The following is a 21,174-nucleotide window of genomic DNA, read 5'->3' as shown; positions in this document are numbered from 1 at the left end:
GTCAAGCAGAAACGCGGGGAGCATTCAAGCTCGCAAGCCACGAGCGAGCTGCATCGGACCTGAATTATTCAGGTCCAGGTAAAAAATTTAAGAACCCAGCAAAACTCAGAGGGAGAGACCAGGTTAGGGGATCCCTGAATGAACCCCGTCCTCGCCCCCAAAAAACCCCTCAGGCACCTTGGGTGCCCTCAGCCCATCTCCGCTTGCGGGAACCTGCCCCGTCCTGGCTCAGGGGCCCTTAAACCCCGGCGCAGGGCTGGGCACCAGCTTCAGGCCCTCGCCGTTGCGCCCGGCAGCCGCTGAGCTGCTCCTGCGATAAATCATCCTGAGCTGAGCTTTCAGCTCCATTAAGCGCCGTAAAAGGGGGCAAGGCTGGGACTCAGACCCGGCTCAGGCCACCGCCTGCCTCGTCCACTGACCGAAAAGCTTTGCAGGCAGTGATGTTTCTGGACCCCCCAGCTCAGTGTCTGGGGCTTCAGGAGGGGGAGAACTGGTTAAAAAGGAGAATTTTTGCAAAAAGCAGAGAGGAGCACTGCCCGGAGCGCGCCGAGCCAGCGGAGCCTCGCCGGGGAGCCGGGAACAGGCAGCACAGATACGCTTCAGCACGGCCTGCTCTTTTTTTAAAGTATTCGTGGCTTCACGATGCTGGTTGGAGGCACCCAAAGGTGCCAGGAGGCCCGGAGGAGCCGGCTTCCCAGTGCCGCTGCGGGGCAGTGTGCGACCTTGCTCTGGTGGGTTCTCTGGTGTCTAGTAGGGTTGTGCTCAGCCCTCTCTGCCGTGGAGGCGGTGCCAAGACGGCCTCTCCAGGCCATCGTGGCATGAGTGTCACCTCTCTGCAGTCTCTTCTCTGCTGTTAAACTGGACGGATAGGGAGGGGGAGCCCAAACACAGCAAAAACACCCCCTTTTCATAGAAACAAAAAAGGTCTTTAAAAGTCTTCATTCCTATTATTGCTATTATCCTCTCACTGGAATAAATGTGGCCTTCATCCCAGGAGCTGCCTTGCTGCCGTCCTGAAATCCTCCACCTTGGCCAAGGGGGATTTTGGAAGTGGCTGAACGCAGTGGCTGAGCCCCGGGCTGCGCGGCACGAGCGGGAGCAGGATTGTGCCCCGGTGCTCCAGGCGACGTGGGGCCAGCTTGGCCCGGCGCGGCCCCTGCACGTGCTCAGCTAAGAGGGAGCAGAGAAACCAGGGCCTCACAGCTCCCTTGGCCTATAAGGGCTAAGCGAGGCCTTTTGGTTGCTCTGAGCCAAATTCTGGCTATTTCAGCCGAGGAGAAAAGATGGAAATTTCCACCTGTCTCTTTTTTTTCCCTTGGATGCGTTTGCTGGAGACCCTTTGCTCAGCGCTGCTCCCGGCGATGAGGCTGCTGAGGAGTTGCAGCCTGTTTTGTCGCTCTAATTTCCTCTGGCGTGAGAGGCAGCAGCGCATCGCGCCGGGCCGCGCGCTGATTTATACCAGGCAGCATTTATTGACTGCGAGAAGATTGTAATTCATAGCCCGGCTCCTTGCAGTTGCATGCAAGGAGGGAGCAGTGACGCTGCCCCTTCCTGCTGGCTTTCGCCCCCCTCGCTCCGGGAATGTCCTGGGGTAACCGGAAAGGGCAGGAAATGCTGCTCCTGCATGTGGCTGGGGTTTGGTCCTTCCTTTTGCAAGGAGCACCGGTCTGCAGCCCGGGGGGCTGCATCAAGAGGAGGTGTGGAGGGTAGCAGGATGGATGGGAGAAGCTGGAGGTATCTGCTGGGATGGAGGTGGGAGATGTCCAGCTGGCACCGAGCCGCGGCGCCGGGGCAGCTGCAGCGGTTCCTGGGGCGAAGGATGGCACCTTGTGCCGTTGGGAACAGCTTGGCCGTGTTTTCTGGAGGCCAAAGAGCCGAGTACCCCGGCTCTCTGGAAGGGGGGATTTTCTGCACGCCGCCAGTCAGAGCTGCGTCACACCGTCCACCCATCCATCACTCGCCGGGACAGCTTGTGCTGGCCCCGTTGGCACCTTTTGTGCCAAATCCGTCTGCGGGGAGGGGGACGCTCCTGCTCCCTGCAGCCGGAGTCAAGCTAAGGCGGTAAATGCAGCTCCCTGGGCATCGTGGCTAGGCGGGACCTCCCTGCGGCTCGCGCCGGGCCTCGCTCCGTGCCCCCCGGGGCCTTGCTCGGTGCCTGCAAACGCTGCCTACGGGCTGGTGAACCAGCGGGAGACGCGGAGCAGCTCGCACCCCGCTTCCCGGCGGCGCGGGGGGCCGGGGGGGCCGCGGGGGGGCAGGGCCGGGGCTGGGACCGGGGGGAGCCGCTGGCAGCGCCGGGCGGCGGCGGCGGCGGAGGAGGAGGAGGAGGAGGAGGAGGAGGAGCGGGCGGGGAGGAGGAGGCAGGAGGGACCGCGGCGGGAGGCAGGCGGCCGCCTCTCCGCCTCCCCCCGGCTCTCGCACACGCTCGCAGCGGCCCCGGCTGCGGGTCCCCGCGGGGCCGCGGCTCCGGCATGGCGCGGCGGCGGCCCTGAGCGCGGAGCGGCGCGGAGCAGCGCGGAGCAGCGCGGCGGGGCCGCCCGGCTCGGCGGAGGTGAGGAGCCGCCGCGGACCTGTTGGGCTCGGCCGGGCCGGGGCCGGGGCCGGGGCCGGGGCCGCACCGGGGCCCCCCCGCCTTTGCGCGCCGCCGCCCAGGGCAGCGCGGGGCGGAGCGGGGAGCGGAGCGGAGCGGAGCGGGGCACAGGGCCGGGAGCCCCCGGCCTCGGGCAGCGCCAGTCCGGGGGGGGGCAGCGCCTCCCTGCCCGGCCCCGCCGAGCGCCCCGGTGCAGCCTGCGCCCAGCATCCTCCGCCCAGCCCTGGGCGGGGGGGCTGCCTGCCCCCCCCCCGGGATCGTCCCCCCCCCTTCCCGTAAGTGGCTTCTCCTTTGATCACAGAGGGTTTTATTGGAGTCTCTGTTTTATTGCAACTCCAGCTGCTTGCGCGATGCCCCCGAAGGCAGCGCTGCCGAAATGCGGGCAGCTTCTCGCCCGCAGAAATCTCTTCTTTCCCCGGATGGGCACCGGGGGTCCCGGGGGGGCTGTGCTGCCCAGAGCCCTCCTGGAGCTGGGATGAATCGGGGCAGAGCCCCAGCTCCGCTCTGCCCTGCGGAGCTCCGTGTCCTCGGGCTCGCGGCTGCAAACCCCAGAGGCCCGGGGAGGCACCAGGGCCTGAGCCCCCCCGTTGGGTGCGAGGGTGCAAATCCGAGGGGGCCGCCGGCTCCTCATGATGCAAGGGGGCTGGAGAGGTCGGGCGCCAGCGGGCTGGCTCCAGCCCCACAGCCGCGCAGCGCAGCCCGCTTCGCTCCCGGCTCCCTCGGCTGCTGCTGTCAATGAGAAGTTTGGGCCGCGTTAAAGAAGAAGCTGTGCTAATAGGCTTATTCCGCAAGCGGGATTTGCATCGCAAAACCCTGCGGCAGGCTTTCCAAGCGGCCTGGCAGATGGCTCCTGTGGGGTCCCAGCACCTGGGGTGCCCGTAGCATCAGGTGTGGGGGCCAGGCCGGTCTTCGCACGCGGGCGTTAGTACCTGGCGGGAGGGAGCTCACGTGGGGCCGACGAAGCTCGGCTCTCACGAGGAAGGACGAGCAGGCGGGCGCCGGCTCCGTGCGGGGCTGGGGGTCTCACGGTGGGGAAGCGCCTGGTCCTTGCGGGAGGCCGATGGAGGATGCACCTGGCTGCGCAGGGCACAATAACGGCACGGCACGCTGCTGCGGTGCAGGAAAGGCTCTGTAGAGAAACGAGCTGTTGCCCAAGCTCAGGGCTCCTGGCCCTGGCCCGATTTGGGGCCCTTCAGCACTGCGGGCTCCGGCACGGCCCTTCGTGCAGGACTCGCGCTGCTCTGCGGGTCCCTGCAATAAGCAAATACATTCTGGGGTTGAGGAAAGAAAGGGGAGAAAATACAAAAAGCAAAATCTCCAGTGCTATCTGGGGTGAGCTGCGCTCGCAGGAATCTTGGGCAGCTGCGTTTGCAGCTCAAGCCCCGGCTTTCCCCGTCTGTTTGTCTCATACGTGTCCTGCAGCTTGGAGCCAGGGAGGCTCTGGAGAAACCTTTCTGCTCCTGCAAATGCCACGGCTCGCAGGGAGACAAGACAAATGACTTTAATTGATTTTTCCTCCCTTGCCGGCCTCGACCTGCTGGCTTGAAGGAGGTTTTATTCCCAGCCAGATGGGTGGTCCCGGGTCCAGCTGGCGACAGAGGCAGGCTGGCATCTAGCGACTGGCGCCGGTAATACAGAGCATCCCCTCCTGCACGCCAGGGCTGCTCCCCGCGGGGGATTTGGGCTGGGACCGACCCAAAAGGAAGAACCACGTTTCAGTCCAGTGCTGGTAGGGTCTCTGAAGGCTGCCAGATGTTTTGGAGCTTTTATCGAGAAGCAGGTTTGCCCATTTGGTCCGTCCTGCCTCAGCCGGCATCGCTGTGCTCGGAGGCTGGCCCATCTCGCACGCAGAAGTGCATCTCCCCGTGTTGAGCCCATGCCAACAGTTCAGCCTCCAACCGCAGTCAGCCGAGAAAAGAGCACAAAAACAGAGTTAACATGGCATGACACACGCTCAGGATGCGGCGAGCAAGGACTTCCCGAGGCAGCGGGCTCTTCCCCTTCAACCGCCCTCTGTGAGTGGTTTTCACCCATTAATTTATCTAATTGCTTTTGGAAATCGTGCCAGCATTTGGCAGCGGCAGCATCCCACGACGAGGAGTTCAGCAGGTTAATGCCGCCACTGCTGGTTCGCACCTCCCCGGTTTGGCCTCGGACCCCAGCAGTTCTCTGCTTGCGGCCCAAAAGCTCCACTCTTGCTCAAAACAGGACGCTGGGAGCAGGGGCCCTGTCCCGGGTTGTGCCCATAAGCAGCCTTCCTCCTCCTCCTCCTCCATTCTCATGGCTCACGGGTGCTTCGCCTCGGCACAAGGTAGGAAGCCCAGCCTTCCGGGGCCCCAGTCTGCTCGGCTTTGCTCCCCTGGAGGGGAGGATGTCGGGGAAAGGAAGTCCTGGTTTCTCCGTACCCTGTGCGGGACGCCGGTGGGAGGCAGGAGAAGGAAGGTGAGGAGCTGCTTCTACTCCAAGCCTGAAGAGCTGAAGGTCATCGATTGCATCCCAAGGTCGCGTGCAGCACGGGGACAGCTCTGGGGTCACCCGGCTGTTGATGGAGGAGAGGCGTCCGGAGGAAGGGGTGAACATGGTCCCGCTGGGGACAGCAGTGGGGCGCGGGTCCCGAGCCACCCTGGCTGCAGCCATCCCTTGCAGCACCGCGGGGTGCAGACACCCTCTGAACAACAACCCTGCAGGAGGGCTGCAAAGAGACCGTGCCGCCCGCGCGGGGACACCCCGGGGCTGTCCCAGGCAGGGGACACGGGGGATGTCACCCGCCTGTGCCCCTGACGGGCGTCACTGCTCTCCCGACAGGTCATCTGCCATGGGCTCGGTGGGAGCCGACCGCTTCAAGGACGCCAGCCCGGCAGGGACGCCGGACGGCAACGTGGTGATGAGCTTCAGCTTCGACAGCTACCAGCTGGAGGAGGAAGAGCTGCAGGGAAAGGGGAGCCAGGCCAAGGGCATCCTCACCTTCATGGAGCCAGGTAAGGGCTCGGCAGGGGGGCACAACCATGGGGGTGACGGGGACCGCGAGGAACCCGCTGTCCACCCAGCCCCGACACCCCACGGCTCATGGACGGGAGAAACCCAGGGGAGGAGCCGGGAGGGTCCGAGGACAGGGCTGCCCTGCTGGGCACCTGCCACCAGGGACGTATTCGGGAGGAGAACAGGCCATGAGCTGCCTGCACTGCTGATTTTCCACTTCCCAGCACTGTGGGAACTTCCTGGGCTGCGTTTAATAGCCACAAATGGACTGAAACACCATAAAATTGTCTAATGCCTTTTTTGGACGTATTCATACTTATTTTAGCCTGCACAACATCCTGCAGCAGCCGGTCCTGATGTTTACCAGCAAATTGTGGGTTTGGTGGCCTGTTCCTCCAGCCGGGCTCTCTTGGCTCTCTGCTTGGCTTGTGCCCCCTGCACCCTCTGTCCCGCAATTTTGCCCTTTCCCGGCTGGGCAGAGGCTGGACATCAGGGACATCTCCCGGGACCCCAGCGGATTTGCACCGAGCCCTGCCCTGGCACCCCACTGCCATTGGTGTCTCTGCCTCCGCACGGTCTTCAGCACCTCCTGCGTGCTGGGTTTGGTTGTTACGGACATTATCTGGCTGTGAAGTTTCCTTCCCCTTTCAGGGACAGTTTCCGAGGACCCCAAGCCCCAGGACCGATACCACGGGATTTACTTTGCCATGCTGCTGGCCGGAGTGGGATTTCTCCTGCCGTACAACAGCTTTATCACCGATGTGGACTATCTGCATCATAAATATCCAGGTAGGGCTTTGGCTGCAGCACTCTCAGCATGTCCCAGCCCTGCGTCCCGCAGGCCGCGATGATGAGCGGGGAGACGAGACAGGGCCAGGTTTGGGGGCACCAGAAGAAGACAGACGGGACCCGTGTGGGAAGGTCTGCTCACGTGGGTCAGCAATTCGGGCTGATGTGTTCCTGTAGCTGAGCCATCGCGGCAGCAGAAAGGCTGCTCTTGGCCAAGCGAACAGTGCCGAGCGGGCTCAGAAAGGCGGAGCAGCCCCCGGCCCTAAGCGCCTAAGCGGCCGCCCCCAGCGCCCTGCCTCCTCCGCAGGGACCTCCATCGTCTTCGACATGAGCCTCACCTACATCCTGGTGGCCTTGGTGGCCGTCCTCCTCAACAACGCCCTCGTGGAGCTGCTGAGCTTGCACACCAGGATCGTTGTGGGTGAGTGCATGGCCCCATGCACCCGTGGCCAGCGCCGACCCCCCCCCGCTCCTGGCCCCCACCCACCTCTGTGTCCCCGCTGCAGGCTACCTCCTCGCCCTGGGGCCCCTGCTCTTCGTCAGCATCTGCGACGTCTGGCTGGAGCTCTTCACCCACCGGCAAGCGTACGCCATCAACCTCATCGCCGTGGGGGTGGTGGCCTTCGGCTGCACAGGTATGTCGGGGCGGCTGCCAGAGCACACAGGGGACGAGGACAGCCCTTCCAATAAGGACAGGAAAGCAGTCCCATTCCTGGTCTCTTGGGACAAACACTTGTTTGCCCATCCCACTGCCTGGTCCCCAAGCCCCCAAATCTGCGTGAAGCATGCTGCCTGCCCTTGGCGTCACTGCTGGGGAGGCAAAGCTGGAGGAAGGAGTGCAAACGGCCACAGCCAAGGGCTCCTTGGGATGGGACCGTCCTTGTAGGGCTTTTCCACTTTTGGGGCTGTTTCCAGCTATTTCACGATAGTTGTGTGATGCTCTTTGCTCTTGCGGTGTGGGACATGTTCACTCCTCTTCCCCGGCCCCTGAGGGTTGGGCTTGTGCCTGGCCCCACTTGTGCCCCATGGCGAGCCAGGCCCTGCAAGGGGCCGCAATATTCCCTGCCAGCGTCGCTCAGGGTGGCTCTGCGCCCTCCGAGCTGCCCTGGCTTGATCCGGCACCCCTGAGTCACACCGGGGCTCCAGTCCCTGCGGCAGGGACGATGCCGGCTGGAGCAGTAATCCTCTTCCTCCTCCTCTTTGCCCATCTCTCTCTTGAAGTGCAGCAATCCAGCTTCTACGGCTACACCGGGCTGCTGCCCAAGCGCTACACGCAGGGGGTGATGACGGGCGAGAGTAAGTACCCGCGTGCCACCCGCATCCCCGCACGTGCTCGGGGCAGCTGGGTGCTCGTGGCAGAGTCGCGGGGGCTATGGGCACCTCTGCGTTCCCCGAGGGATTCGGTTATGGGTTGCAAAGTGGCTGGAGGTGGACGAAGGAGGCCCCGTTCCCGCAGCCTTCGTGCTGCCCGCGCAGGGGGTCCTCGGCCGAGGGATGGGTAGCAGCCAGGTCCATCTCCTCCAAATTGTTGCTAGCAGCTGCTCCGTGTCCGGAGGCTGGCACTGCTCAGCAGCGCATCTCCGCTCGGGGCGGGGCTCACTTGGGCTTTCCCGGGCAGCTGGTCCTTGGCGGTGGAGGGGGCTCTCCCAACCGTCCCGCTCCGGTTGTCCTGCCAGGCACCGCCGGGGTCATCATCTCCCTCAGCCGTATCTTCACCAAGCTCCTGCTGTCAGACGAGAAGGAGAACACGGTCATCTTCTTCTTCATCTCCATTGGCATGGAGCTGACGTGCTTCATCCTCCACCTCCTGGTGAAGCGCACCCGCTTCGTTCGCTACTACACCGCCGGTCCCCGCAAGGGCCTCCCCGAGCCCAAGGGGGCCGGGGACTGCGGGACGGGGTACCGGGTTCACCACGATGTCACTGCTGAGGACGTCCGATTTGTAAGTGCCCTGCCACAGAGGACGGTCTGGCACAGGGGCAATGTCCCTGCTCCCCCCACGATGCTCCCCTGCCCTGAGCCTGCCCCAGGGGTCACAGCTCAGGGTCCCCCTTCCCCTCTGCAGGAGAACAGGCCTCGAGGGCAGCCGGCATCCCCCACGGGCAGCCTGGGACACGAAGCAGAACTGGCCGGCAGCGGGACCTACATGCGCTTCGACGTCCCTCGGCCCAAAATCAAGAGGAGTTGGCCGAGTTTCAGAGGTAGGTCCTGAGCTTGCAGGATACCCCGGTCTGGCATGGAGGTGGAGGGCATGGAGCATTTTTGCAGCATTTTATGGGGCAGAAGGAGCTATCCACTACCCAGGACTTTGGGGAATGGGTGTTCATTTCTCTCTGTGCCCAAGAATTTGGGGGGGAAAAAAAAAAATCTCTTCCTGAGAAGATATCCCCAAATGCGTCAGTGTGTGGGAGCTGCCATCTCACTAGTGTGGTCATTTTGGCTCTGACTTTTGGACTGAGGCTGACAGGAGGCTCAAGGAAGGGAAAGAGCTCAGGTTTATCCATTGCCGGCTGAGCTGCTCTGCCATCTCTCCCAGACATGCTGCTCCACCGCTACGTGGTCTCCAGGGTCATCTGGGCCTACATGCTTTCCATCGCTATGACCTACTTCATCACGCTGTGCCTCTTTCCCGGGCTGGAGTCAGAGATCCACAACTGCACGCTGGGGGAATGGCTCCCCATCCTCATCATGGCCATCTTCAACCTCTCAGATTTCGTTGGCAAGGTAGGAGGGCCCCTCCAGGGTGGTGCTGAGGAATGGGCCGAGAGAAGACCTCCCCACCTTGGTGTGCGGAGAGGAGCTGACTCCTTGCACTCTTTCCGTCCTTCTCCCTCCCTGCTCTTCGGAAGCCTCTTGGCTTTATCAAGGGTCATCTCCAACCCTTGGGTCATCTAACCAGCGTGAGGTTGTTCATTGGGATGACCAGGGTTGGGATCCTGCAGCAGATGCTCTTGTCTGCACCAGCTCGTCTCCTCTTTGTGGCCATCAGTTTGGTCCCCATGGCCCCTTCCCCAGCCCCCCTCATCCGTCTAGACCTCACTTTGCTTTCCACCCTGGCGTGGTCTCTCCTCTCTTTGGTTCAGATCCTTGCTGCCCTGCCTTATGACTGGCGAGGGACGCACCTCCTCGTCTACTCCTGCCTCCGCGTCGTGTTCATCCCTCTCTTCATCATGTGCGTGTACCCCAACGGCAAACCCGCCTTCGGCCACCCCGCGTGGCCCTGCGTCTTCTCCCTCCTCATGGGCATCACCAACGGGTACTTCGGCAGCGTCCCCATGATCCTGGCCGCCGGCAAAGTGAGCCCGGAGCAGCGGGAGCTGGCAGGTAGGGAGCGCCTGGTGCCGGCGGGGATGGCCGGGATGGGCCGGCGCAAGTGGGACCGGGAGCAGAGCGCCGGCAGGACCCCTCCACGGTCCCGGTCAGCCAGCCCTGATGTCCCCTGTCCCTTCCCCTGCAGGTAACACCATGACCGTGTCCTACATGACGGGGCTGACGCTGGGCTCCGCCGTGGCCTACTTTGCCTACAGCCTCACCAGTGCGTCCCACAGTACCTGTTTCCACACCGAAACCCTCAACGGCTCCTTCACGGCAGGGTACTGAGCCCAGGCACAGGGCGACGGAGCGGGGCCGGCGGCAGGAGCCGGTGGCCAGGGACTGGAGCTCGCCGCCCCCTGCTCTTGCCATGGTCCCGCCGCCCTGCTCAGCCTCGATGCCCCTTCCCGTCCCCATCCTGCCACGTCCCTGGCAGGGGAGAGCGGCATCGCGGCACCGGGTGGGAATGGGCACCGACGCCCGCGAGCACCGAGGGGTTGGGACGCGCGAAGGCAGGAACCGACGTCTGGTTGGGTCAAGGTTATGGTGTCTGGGGCGAGTGATGTGCAGCTCGCTGGGTGCTTTCTGCCCCCGCGCAGGGTGTCCTGGCCGCCGGCGCTGGGGCTCGCCAAGAGCAGACGGTGTATGGAGAAAGCGGGGTGGGGGCTGGTGAGGAAGAGGAGGCGCAAGGGGCGAAGGAAACGCTCCTTCAGACCCTGGTGGGGCCAGAAAGGTGCATCTTGGCTTCTAGTGATGGTGCTGCAGGTATCGCTGAGAACAGCTTGAAATCATGACCCTCCCTGAAAATATATGTAAAAGACCCAATTCACTTCTGCTGGCTGGAAAAAAATACTTTTCTTTTTGCTTCTGTCTGTTTTTTTCCCCCTCGAGCGCAAGAGAGGCCGGGGCCCATGGTGAGCAAACCTGGGGCAGAGCCCGTCCCGTCCCCACACAGCCCGCTCAGAGCTGGAGCTGCCAAGTGGATATACATATATATACATATACATATATACATACACACACACACACACACACACACACACACACACACATATACACACACACACACACACATATATATATACACATACATATTAAAAAAATATACACACACACACACACACACACACACACACACACACACACACATATATATATATACACACACACACACATATATATACACACACACACACACACACACACACACACACACACACACACACACACACACACACACACACATATATATATATATATATATATATATATATAGTTTTTTGGCCAGGAACATGGTCCCGTCCGGCACCGGGCCGCCCGCGCAGGGCCACCCGCCGGCTGTGCCCACCTTTGCCTGGGAGCCGGCGCTGCGGGTGCAGCACTGCCTGTGCGCGGCTGGGAGAGCCAATGCCTTACAGAGCCTGGAGCTAGCGAGGATGGAGGATGAAGTCAGGGCCGTCCTCATCCTCCCAGGAAGGTGCTGGGCCCCATTTAACACTCCTCCTCTGCAGATCCTTGCTGCCAAGTGAAGCCATGGGGGGGAAAAAAAAAAAAAAAAAAAAAAAAAAAAAAAAAAAAAAAAAGGAGATGGGGTGGGGGGTGTTTGGGCTCCTCTGGGGAGCACTGAGCTGCTGGCACATGGCCCAGCTCATGGAAGCGTTTTTTTTTTGGGGGGGGGGGGGAATACACCCCCCCCCCCCCCCCCCAAGAAAGGGAGCAGGGTGCTGCAGGCTGCCGGTGGGTGCAGGCAGGGACAGGTGCTGCTGAAACGCCTCTGCATCCACAGGGCACTGGAGCCCTTGGCCCCGCTCTGTCTGGGTTTGGGGGGTTGCTGATGAATAAATGAGGTTTGTTTCCTTTATTTATTTATTTATTTATTTTATTTTTAAATTTAATTTTTTTCTGAAAGGCACCAGCTGGCAGGTCCTGGCTCCTTTCCTGGCCAGGGCGGGGGGAGAAGGGGGCTGTGCCTCCTTGGAGCTGTCGCCAGCACCCGTTTGTGGGCCACCCGTTAGCTCGGGCCCCTGGACACCTCAGCAAGCCCTGGCAGGAGGTTTATCTGGGTGGGCAGAGGAGGGTCACGCTGCCCGTGTCCTGGTGGCAATGCCAGCTGGGATGCACCTTTGCTAGCATCCCACTCCCCACGTGCAGCCAAAAAAGGGGGACAGCAAAGTGGCCACGTGATGGGAACTTCAGAGCCATTGCAGCCATGGCTCCTGTCTGAGCTCTGGCACGCTCGTCGCACCTATGGCCCCCTGCTCACGCACGTCTTTAGCAGGGCCCTGCTCCTTGGCACGCCTGGGTTGCTCATCGACATGCTTTGGGCAGCACAGCCACCCCGCTCGGCTGCCGGTGAGGGACGAGCACGGGGTGAGGCCTGGTGTCCTGTCCTGCGGGGCTGCTGCAGCGTAACCTGGTCCCGGGGCCTCTTTGTCACCCGGGGATTTGCCAAGGCTCAGCCACGAGAACAGGTCCCGCTCGAGCCCCCGGCAGCTCGCAGAGGTGTCAAGGTGCAACACCCTGTCACCGGCAAGCAGGAGAGTCCTGTCCATTGGGTGACACGGCAAGGGGACCAGCCGGTACCCCTGGGCCGGGCAGGGACGGACAGACACCCTGGGGCAGCAGGACGGACGCCAGGGCGAGACTGCAGCCGTGCGCGGTGCGAACCCCGAACCAGCGCCGCGGGCACCTCTCCCCGCCGCAGGGCTCTTCCCCATCACAGCACACGTGGGGCCGAGCCAAAAAAACACCGCTGCCAGCAACGCTGGGAAAAAAACCCCACAGAGTCAGGAAAAGCGAGACAAAGAAAGATGCTTCGCTGGGGTTTTTTTTTTCAATTAATTTTTTTTATGAAAAAAAGATCACACGGAGTTCTCCAACAAACAGAATGCCAAAAAAATTGTTTTAAACAAAACATAAACAAAACAAAAAAAAAAGACAAAAAACCTGGCTCTCCTTTCCTCTCGATTGTCTGAAATATCCTTGTGTTCCATAGAAGGCAGTGGGTTTTAAGTGCTTTCTATTTAACATTAGCATAAAATCTCTCTCGCGCGCGCTCTCTCTCGCTCTTTAAAATATGCTCACACAATTTGCTTCTAGTACAGTACACTTTGAGCGTGGGGGGTGTGCCTGTTCCCAGATCATTTACAATCACAATCCAACAGGAAATAAAAAATAATATTCTAAACGTCAGACTGTGTTCATTTCTGTTGCTGTCTTTTTTTTTTTTTATAATTTCATAATTTTTTTCAGGTTTAAAAAGTTTATATTTATATATATATATTTATATTTATATTTATAATTAAAAAGTTGAATCCATTTAAAGACTTATAATACAGGAGGGCTAAAGAGTCTTTTGGTACATTAAAACTGTACAGTTTAGAACCGCGAACATCCGCCAGGGCGGGAGGTGCCCGTGGCCTGGGGTAGCGATGGTATGAGTTCAGCACCATGTGGTTCTTCTAAAGTGTGAGGGGTTACTTTGCAGGGGCGTCCCTCTCCCCTGAGCCCGGGCCTCTGGTCTCCGGCACGCCGGCGGTACCGGGGCGGATAGCTTCGGATCTGTCCTCGCGAGCGTCTCCCCACCGCAGGCTGGGTCGCCGCTCGCGGCCGAGCTGGGCCCAGCTCCACGTCCGAGCGATCCGTAGTGCGAGTCGGTAGTTGCAAAGATCAGTGCGTCTTTTGGAGTTATCTTCTGTTTCGGTTAAGTGCAAGGATGTTGCGTCGTCGTGGGGTCTCCTCCGGCGCCGCTCCCCCGGTGGGATGCTGCGTGGCGGGCTGCAATCCTCCGCGGCTGCTGGTCTGGCGGCGGAGGAGCTGCGGGTCTGGCCCCTGCCCGGCGGGAGCGAGATGGAGGCTCAGCTCCGCAGAGGGAGGCGATGGGCTCGGCTCCCCGGGAGCCACGGGGAGGACAGCCAGTCACATGGAGGAAGCTGCAAAGCTCCCCTTCCCCGTCCCGAGACGGCAGCGTGGCTCCGGCTGCGGAAATGCAGCTTGCAGGCACGGCTGGGGCCTTGTGTGCTCTGTCCCCACACCCTTGGGATGAAGGGTGAGGGCTTCCCGCAGCTTCAGCTCCACGGCCCTGCTCAGGCAAAGCTTGGGGGGGAAAGCCGGCCGGTGGGGGTAAAATCTCTTCTGCCAAGAGAAGTAGCCCCGATGGCCTGTGGTCTCTTCTGCTCCAAGCCCCAGGAAGCAGCTTTTCCCAGTTGTTTCCTTCCCCGCTTTGCTGCACACTCCAAAACGAGTTCGTTGTCTGCCAAGCATCACCCCCTCGCCACGTGCTTGCAGGGGGTCTCCCCCATAGCCCTTCTGGGGCTGGAGGCACACAGAGGGAAGGGGAAGGAGGATTCAGACCTTCTGGTCGAGGCCGTGGGAACGCAGCCTCCGAGACCCCGCTGGCTCCTCTTCTGCCCGGCTCCTCCCAGCCTGGAGAACCTCTCCTGCCATCTCCATGCTCTGCTCCTTCGTGCTCCATATGTGCTGGGCCAGGGGCTTCCAGGGAAAGGGGACTGCGAAAAGGCGCTGAGAGGATCAAGACGAGGCGCTGAGAGAGACTCATCTCCTTTCTCTTCCACCCTGTCGTTCCTAAAGGGTCATGCGAAACTAAGCAGGAAAGGGAATATAAGGACGGAGAAGAGCGTATGCAGAAGGCTCGCAGGTGTCCTTCCACGTACAGGCAGCTTCTGGGTTAACGATGGGGGCAAATGACACAAAAGGGATCCCTCCTGCTGGGGGGTCCCGCTGGTGAAATGATCATGAGACCCATGTGCTTTCCAGGACCAAAAGGAGGAAGGGAGAAGTTGGTCAAGTGTCACCTTAATTAAAGCCACTTCCAGAAGAGCCTTGGGGTTCAGGCATCACCACCACCCACGGCATCTTCCACAAGTCCTGTAACTGCTTCCCCAATCCCTTTCTCCAGCCCTCTCCCTCCTCCTCCCTGTCTCTCGCGCTCTCCTGTCTGTAGTGTGACACAGAAGTCATGAGCATTGAAAGAAACAATCATGTCGTCTGAACAGGCACGTCCTCAGGTTTGTCCCGTCCTTTCCCAGGGGGTGGCACATGTCCCCTGGGCGGTCAGCAGATGACAGGGACCCCATCGGTGTTGAAGATCATGCCCGTAGTGGGCTCGTAGGTCCCTGCAAGGTAGTAGAGGTCCTCACTGTCCTGATATTTCTTTGTCTTTAGCATCTGCTCATATTGATCCAGACCAACAACAAGACACTTGTGTGAGATGGTCTGGACATCATTTTCATCCACATGAGAGGACTGGTAGAGGGCTCGCTGCATGACAGGAATGGAAAGAGGGAGAGGGAGAGAGAAAACAAACAGTTAGTAGATCACACAGCATTTAAAGCATCATCTTCAATAGGCAGGAAAAGCATCCATCGCAATCCCCCAGTCACGCAGTCCCCTGCAGCCCTTCCCAGCGCTCCCCCAGCCTCACCAACCTCCATAAAGTCCTTCCTCTGGTTGGATGCCTGCAAAGCTGCGGACAGACTCCTGCCAGATTTCTGATCCCAGCGCTGTGCCCAAGAGAGAAAAGGGGACAGAAGTGAAAACAGGGTGAATTAGTTGCTTTTCCATGTTATTATCTACTGCCCACCACATGTACGTTCATGGCCTCAGTCCCTGGTGACAAGTACTGTATAAGCAATGGAGGACAAGCATGCTGTAAACCACACTGCACACACATGTGTGAAATTCAGTGTTTTTGAGTACTGGGCCACTAGTCCTTACCCTCAGTCTGGCTCTTGACTTTTTGCATTCATGCAAAAGTCTTTGTTTCCTAACAGGATAAAAATCCACCCTTCCCTTGCTCAAAGGATAAATACCAGACTTGTCCATACCACAGGCAGCCCCAGCAGCACGAAACGAGGGGGCCACCCTATCTTGGGAACCAGTAATGAATGGGGTGATGGGTATTTTCCTTGTCCTCTGAAAAAAACAGGAACAAGCAGCTTTGCAGCCCTCTCAGCAAAGCAGACTAGCCTACCTTGCCTTCATTGAGTTTCTTCCCAGGGTTGGTTTCTTCTGGGTGATAAAACCATTTGACCCGGACCACCATGTTGTTCCCCCAGGACTCCCACATGCTCTGGATCCGGCCAATGTAGGGCAGGTTGGGGCGGCCAGCTGAGAGGAACACTGCACAGTCTCCAATGCGGATTATCTCCTTGCCCCGGACAATGGCCTTGTAGAAGAGCTTCCTGGCCTTCCCTTTCATTCCTCGTCTCTGTCAAGAGAGGAGCGCGCAGGTGAGCTGCCAGGGATTGCTCAGGTCTCCCCAGCCACCACCGCTCACTCGGTTTCGCATCCTGCCCTTTGCTGTCAGCAGAGCCAACCATGGCCTGGCAAAGACCACAGCCACCCCCTCCCTGGGACGTGTTGCCATGGCCTCGGTGCTACGCACCATCTAACGGAGAACTGGGAGACTGGGCCAGGTGCTGGCCTTCAACCAGGACATTAACGGGACATTCCCATGGGAATAAGTGGGCAGAAGGACACATCAACAACAACCTCCTTTCAAACTGGAGATAGCTTTACAGCCAGGGCCAGGCTGAGAACACACCAAGCCAGCAGAGTTTTGCCAGCCGAGGAGAAGGGAAAGGTTCCTTTGGGAAGCCCCAGGAGCACCGGGTAAGAGGCACCACTAGGCAAATACCAGCGCCGAAGCCCTACAAAGCGGTGGGAGAGGCGATATTTACCTGCGTGGGTTTCCCAAACCACTTCCACAGCTGCCGTGCAGGGAGGAAAGCAGCAATCTTGGGCCTGTTCTCCACTGAAGGCAGCCGCTGGCGCTTAGCCAGCTCCTTGGTGGTGGGCAGGTGGATGCCCTCACGCTTTTTGGGCCTGCTCTTGTTGCCACTCTGCTGTGGTGCTGGCTGCTGTGCCGGCTGCTGCGCTGGCTGTTTCTGGCTCTGGGGGTGGGAGGATGCACGGGATTTCCCTGCCTGCTTGGTTTGCTTGGGAGGGAGGGTTTGCTGGACGGAGGAGCTTGGCTGGGCCTCAGCTACTTCATCATCAGAGCTACAGGAGGAGTCTTCATCTGTGGTGGAGGAGGAAGAGGAGCTGGAGCTTGATGAAGAGGAAGTTGATGAGGCAGAAGAGGAGGAGGAAGAGGAGGAGGAGGAAGAGCTGCTGCTAGAAGAGGAAGAGGAGGAGGAGTTGGAGGATGAGAGAGGAGTGGATGCTCTCGAGCTAGCAGAGCTGCTATCCTGGGCTTCTCCCTGGTTCTTCTCAGCCTCCTCTTCTCCCTCTGACTCTGAGCTGCTGTCACTGCTGTTGCTCTCAGACTCCTCCACAGCTGCCGGAGCTGCCGTTTTGTCCTCCTGGTCCTTTGAGGCAGTCAGGCTTTCACCTGAGCCATCAAACTTCCCTGCAAAGCTGGCAGGGCAAGGGTCTCCCTCGGCTCCCTTGCCTCGGGAAGACTTCTGCTTGCCCTCAGTGCCCATGGCAGGGGAATAGCCCAGCCCCAAAAGACTCTTGCTGTCCCTGCGACTTGCCAGGTTTGAGTCCTCCAGCATCCTCATTGCCTCCTTCATCTTCTTCGTTTTTGGAGACATCACGCCCTCGTGGTCTAGCTTGATCAGGATTTCGCTGTCATGCTTCCTCTGAGCTTTGGCCATGGTGCCAAACTCCTGCGTCTCTTCTGTGGCCCGCCCCTTTTTGGCCTTGGCTTTCGCCGCCGAAGTATCACCAGAGCCAAAGGCTGCCAGCGTCCCTGGGAGGTCGCTGTAGGGCTCTGTGCTGAGGATGCTGCCAAACACAGCAGGCTGGTAAGTGGGCTGCGGAGGGCTGTGCAGCTTCGTGGAGATCTTCATTTTGCTGGCTTTCGACCGCTTTTCCTCCGTGGGGGCAGGAGAGCCTCCAGCTGGCAGCGACTGGGATTTTCGTGACCCTTTCACGCTTGGCTTGCCCAGGCAGGCTGGCTTCTCTGGGACTGAAGAGGTACCAGGCGAAGAATCCACCTGATCTTTCTCTTCTGGCAAGGCGGCCTCTTCTACAGAGGGGAAGAAGCACATAGGCATGATGGTATCTACCCAGATGAGCACTGTTAGCTCACACACAGTCTGACACCAACACTGACTAGTCTCTGGCCAAGGGTGGCTTGCTCCTGACTGTTCAGATCTCCCCAAAGAGGAACAGGTCCTCACTGCTCACCGAACAGGCTTACTAAGGAGCCTGGGCCAGCCTGGGGTGATGCCAGCACCCATGGGTGGCTGACTGGCAATGCCCAAGGGTGCTGCTTTGATGCAGAGGAACCAAGCTGCAGATTTCCTGCATCTTTGGCCTGCTGATGGCCTCTGAGATGCTCAGCTAAAAAAATGGCTGCTCTGCAGCCCTGACTGACAGAAGGAAGCTCTCTGAGCGAACCACAGCTACTGAGGAGAGGTCTCACGCTTGGGCGCTCTGCTGGAACCAAGCAGTGCATCCATTCCCCTCTAGACATTGAGCCAAGCAACTGTCCTAAGACAGGGAGAGCAATGGGGAACGGCACAAGGACTCTCTCTGTTTCAGGTCCAGCAGCAGTGACTACTTACCGGCTTTCGCCTTGACACTTGGCTTTCTCCCACGCCCTTTGCCTTTTGACGCAGGCTCCTCTGACCCCAGTGTAGCTCCCTCTTTTCCTTCTCCAGCATCCTTGCTGGATTTACGGCTACGGCGCTTGGTGCTGGGCACCAAGAGGGCCGGGGAGGGCTCAGCACCTGCAACAGGTCAAAGAGATAGTCAAAGGCAATCAAACACCACATACAACAGAGAGGCGACATGGGGAACATACCCCTGTCAATACTACAATACAGGTCAGGCCTTTTTCCTGCTGGGTTATGTCCCACCCCAGCTTTCCACACCCATAACTGATGGTGCAACCTTTGTGTATCAAAGTCTGTGAATCAGCCCCGAAATGTCAGAGGCTGGTGGCCCCAAATTCCCTAAGTTTGGCAGTAGGAAGCATCATGCAAAAAGCTGAGCAGCAGGACTCACACTGGATCTTGTAGTCAGGCGGTAGAAGCCGAATGTGAGACAGTGGGATGCGTCCTGTGTCCCCGTCATCAAACTCTACTGTGATGAGATCTCCATCTTCCTCCAGATCCAGGGCTCCTGTGAGTTTGGAGGACAAAAGAAAAGGGTTAGGAATAAACATGAGATCACAAACCACTCATCAGGGAAGTGGGGACATGGAGGGAAGACAGGCACATGCAAATGGCAGATCTGTTTGTTGGAATCAGATCCAAATTAGATTATGCCGGTAAGCTGCAGCAGTTCCCGGGTGTGAAATCTAGCCCATCGGGGCCAGGCTGCAGGACCTGGAGCAGATTTAATGTGACAGGGGCAGTAGAATGGGCAGAAAAGACCTGCTTCTGCTGCTGGCACTCTCAGGATCCAAGAAGTAGATGGGATCCATTCCTGCACGAGCTCCAGAGTATCCCATACCCACCATTCCTACACATCTGTGCAGGGAGAGGGCAGAAGGCTCACTCCACAATGAAAAATCCCTGATAATACTAAACTTATCCACCAAGTGCAAAATTTCCCTGTCAAGAGTATTGCTCCAGTGCGTAACAGCTGTTTCAGTTTGACTTCCCGCCTCCTCTCCCTGTTTCCATCTATACTTGCAGAGATTCACTTTTTCATTTTTATTGCAGTTTCTTTTTTTTTTTTTTTGACCTGCATTTTGTAACTACTCTCAATAATCACAAGCTTCTGTATAAGCTGTGTTCCCTCCCTCTCTCCCTGCATCAGCACCTCTGGTCTATACACTGCAAATAACAATTCCCTCACAAACACACGAAGTGTGACCGAGAGCCCAAAGGCAAGACCAGTCATAGGAGAACTGTTCAGGGCTCTTCACTGGCTTTTTAATGGGGTCAGACTGGGAGGCATCAGGAGTTGGTGTGTCAGAGGCAGCTATGAGTGGGCAGGTGATTTTGAAACCTCCACTACCTCAGAAATCATGGACCTCTGGGCTGGAGTCAATCCTGACCTTTTGAAAAGTGCTGAGTTTTCTAGTATTTTAAGCTCCTAAATCCCTCAGACCTCTTTTGCAAGAGCACAGCTCCTGGACCATGGGATGTTACTATACCAGCATCCTCACAGAGTTGAACGTGGCCACAGGAGAGGAATGGGACAGGCTGTGATCTCTGTGACACTCACAGCAGACCTCACAGCTGCCCCAGCCAAGCCTGGTGTCCCTCAGGACACACAGGGTTGAGACGTCCTTGTTTCACAGTGCGGGGCAGCCAGGGGGTAGCTTACCTCGCACAACTGTCCCTGGGTAGAGGCAGCGGTACTGCTGGCTCCAGTAGGCTGCAATCCTCGTGCCCTCGGGCAGGAATCGCACGGAAGGTGGCTTCACATCAATGATCTGCTTGGGGCAAGAGGGAGGCAATTACTGACGTTCTGGGCATCAGCACAGACCATCCCAGCACACTTGGCATGTAGCAGTGCAGCTCTGGAGAAGGCAAAGGACAGTCCTCCCACTGGGAAACAGCCTCCTGTCTCCTCACAGGGCAGCAGGAAGGACTACTCCCACTGGCACATAGGGCTGGTGCTCACTTCCAGTGGGGAACTGAGTCCACGGGGCAGCCACCTGCACCACAGGGAGCTCTGCCCAGACTGGTCACGGCAGCAGGACTGGGACTCCCCTGCTGCCCCAGTCAGAGGGGACTTCCCATTAGCCTCTTCCAACCCAAAACAGGGCCCAGGCACCAGGGACAGACACTCCCTGGCTTCACGCACCGCTTCCTGCAAGAGCTGCTCCAGGCAGTAGATGTGGGGACGGTTTCCCCTCTCACCCTCCACCACTACGCGGTATCTGAAACACAAAGGCTCAGTCAGACACAGCATGCAGAGGAGATCACCCCGGTCAGCTAACATCTCCCTCTGAGCCCTGCCACCAGCTTAGTTGAGAACATGCAGTGAGGGATAATTGGACTAACTAGAGCAAACTCTTTTCCCCTTCCTGCCAGACTCTGTCCATCTCTTTCCATAGCCCCAAAGTCTATCCCTGCATCAGCTACGTCCCATTCACCAGAAGAGCCCGGTCAGATATGGGAGCCCTTTAACTTACATGTCAGGTGAATGCACTGTCTTGACGTGACCAGCATAGAGCAGCTTGTCATCCATGGGGATGAGAACACGCAGGCCATCTTTCAGCTCATCCTTGTCAATTATGCAGGAGCGGGGAGCTGTGAGGTGTTGGAGCAAGATGGAGATTAGAGAGCATCGTACATGAAAAAATAACAGCAAGGGGAGAGGGAAATCTGACTGGTCCCAGCATCACCTGCCCCTACAAAAGGGCCAGCAAGCCCTTTGCAATAAGGGCTGTCTCTCTTTGGGTAGCTCCTGGAAGGAAAAAAAGCCTCCTTTTTGGTGATAATAATATACTGGTTAATGAAAACAGAGCAGCTCAGAGACTGGGCTTCATCTAGACATCACACACAGTTGGTCACTCTGATGAGGCTTACATTGGGCAAGCCAAATCGACTGGAAAGGTGGGACCTTCACCC

At 58.8% G+C, this 21,174-nt stretch overlaps 2 protein-coding genes across 6 annotated transcripts in view; one reads left to right on the top strand and one right to left on the bottom strand.

The window, feature by feature from the left end:
* Positions 1 to 2,336: 2,336 nt before the first annotated feature.
* On the top strand, positions 2,337 to 10,018 carry SLC29A4 (solute carrier family 29 member 4). Its single transcript, XM_064520158.1, has 11 exons — positions 2,337 to 2,551; positions 5,396 to 5,568; positions 6,221 to 6,358; positions 6,666 to 6,779; positions 6,865 to 6,993; positions 7,580 to 7,654; positions 8,035 to 8,300; positions 8,424 to 8,559; positions 8,895 to 9,082; positions 9,442 to 9,682; positions 9,816 to 10,018. The coding sequence occupies exons 2-11, from the start codon at positions 5,406 to 5,408 to the stop codon at positions 9,956 to 9,958; spliced, it is 1,593 nt and encodes a 530-aa protein (XP_064376228.1). The 5' UTR covers positions 2,337 to 2,551; positions 5,396 to 5,405; the 3' UTR covers positions 9,959 to 10,018.
* Positions 10,019 to 12,672: 2,654 nt separating this feature from the next.
* The window catches only part of TNRC18 (trinucleotide repeat containing 18), a 55,152-nt gene continuing 46,650 nt past the window's right edge, over positions 12,673 to 21,174 (bottom strand). For all 5 annotated transcript variants that reach the window (XM_064520156.1, XM_064520153.1, XM_064520155.1 and 2 more), the window contains 9 exons: positions 20,736 to 20,853; positions 20,405 to 20,480; positions 19,922 to 20,030; positions 18,650 to 18,766; positions 18,208 to 18,372; positions 16,372 to 17,666; positions 15,663 to 15,899; positions 15,118 to 15,192; positions 12,673 to 14,950 (listed from right to left, as the gene is read on the bottom strand). In XM_064520156.1, coding sequence (XP_064376226.1) covers positions 14,744 to 14,950; positions 15,118 to 15,192; positions 15,663 to 15,899; positions 16,372 to 17,666; positions 18,208 to 18,372; positions 18,650 to 18,766; positions 19,922 to 20,030; positions 20,405 to 20,480; positions 20,736 to 20,853 — 2,399 coding nt within the window. In that variant the 3' untranslated portion in view covers positions 12,673 to 14,743. The remainder of the gene's footprint in view (positions 14,951 to 15,117; positions 15,193 to 15,662; positions 15,900 to 16,371; positions 17,667 to 18,207; positions 18,373 to 18,649; positions 18,767 to 19,921; positions 20,031 to 20,404; positions 20,481 to 20,735; positions 20,854 to 21,174) is intronic.

The sequence above is a fragment of the Dromaius novaehollandiae genome, chromosome 14 (genome assembly GCF_036370855.1).
Source record: "Dromaius novaehollandiae isolate bDroNov1 chromosome 14, bDroNov1.hap1, whole genome shotgun sequence".
NCBI classification, from domain to species: Eukaryota; Metazoa; Chordata; class Aves; order Casuariiformes; family Dromaiidae; genus Dromaius; species Dromaius novaehollandiae.
The sequence above is the reverse complement of the archived record's forward strand: the minus strand, read 5'-3'. Positions and strand labels throughout refer to the sequence as shown.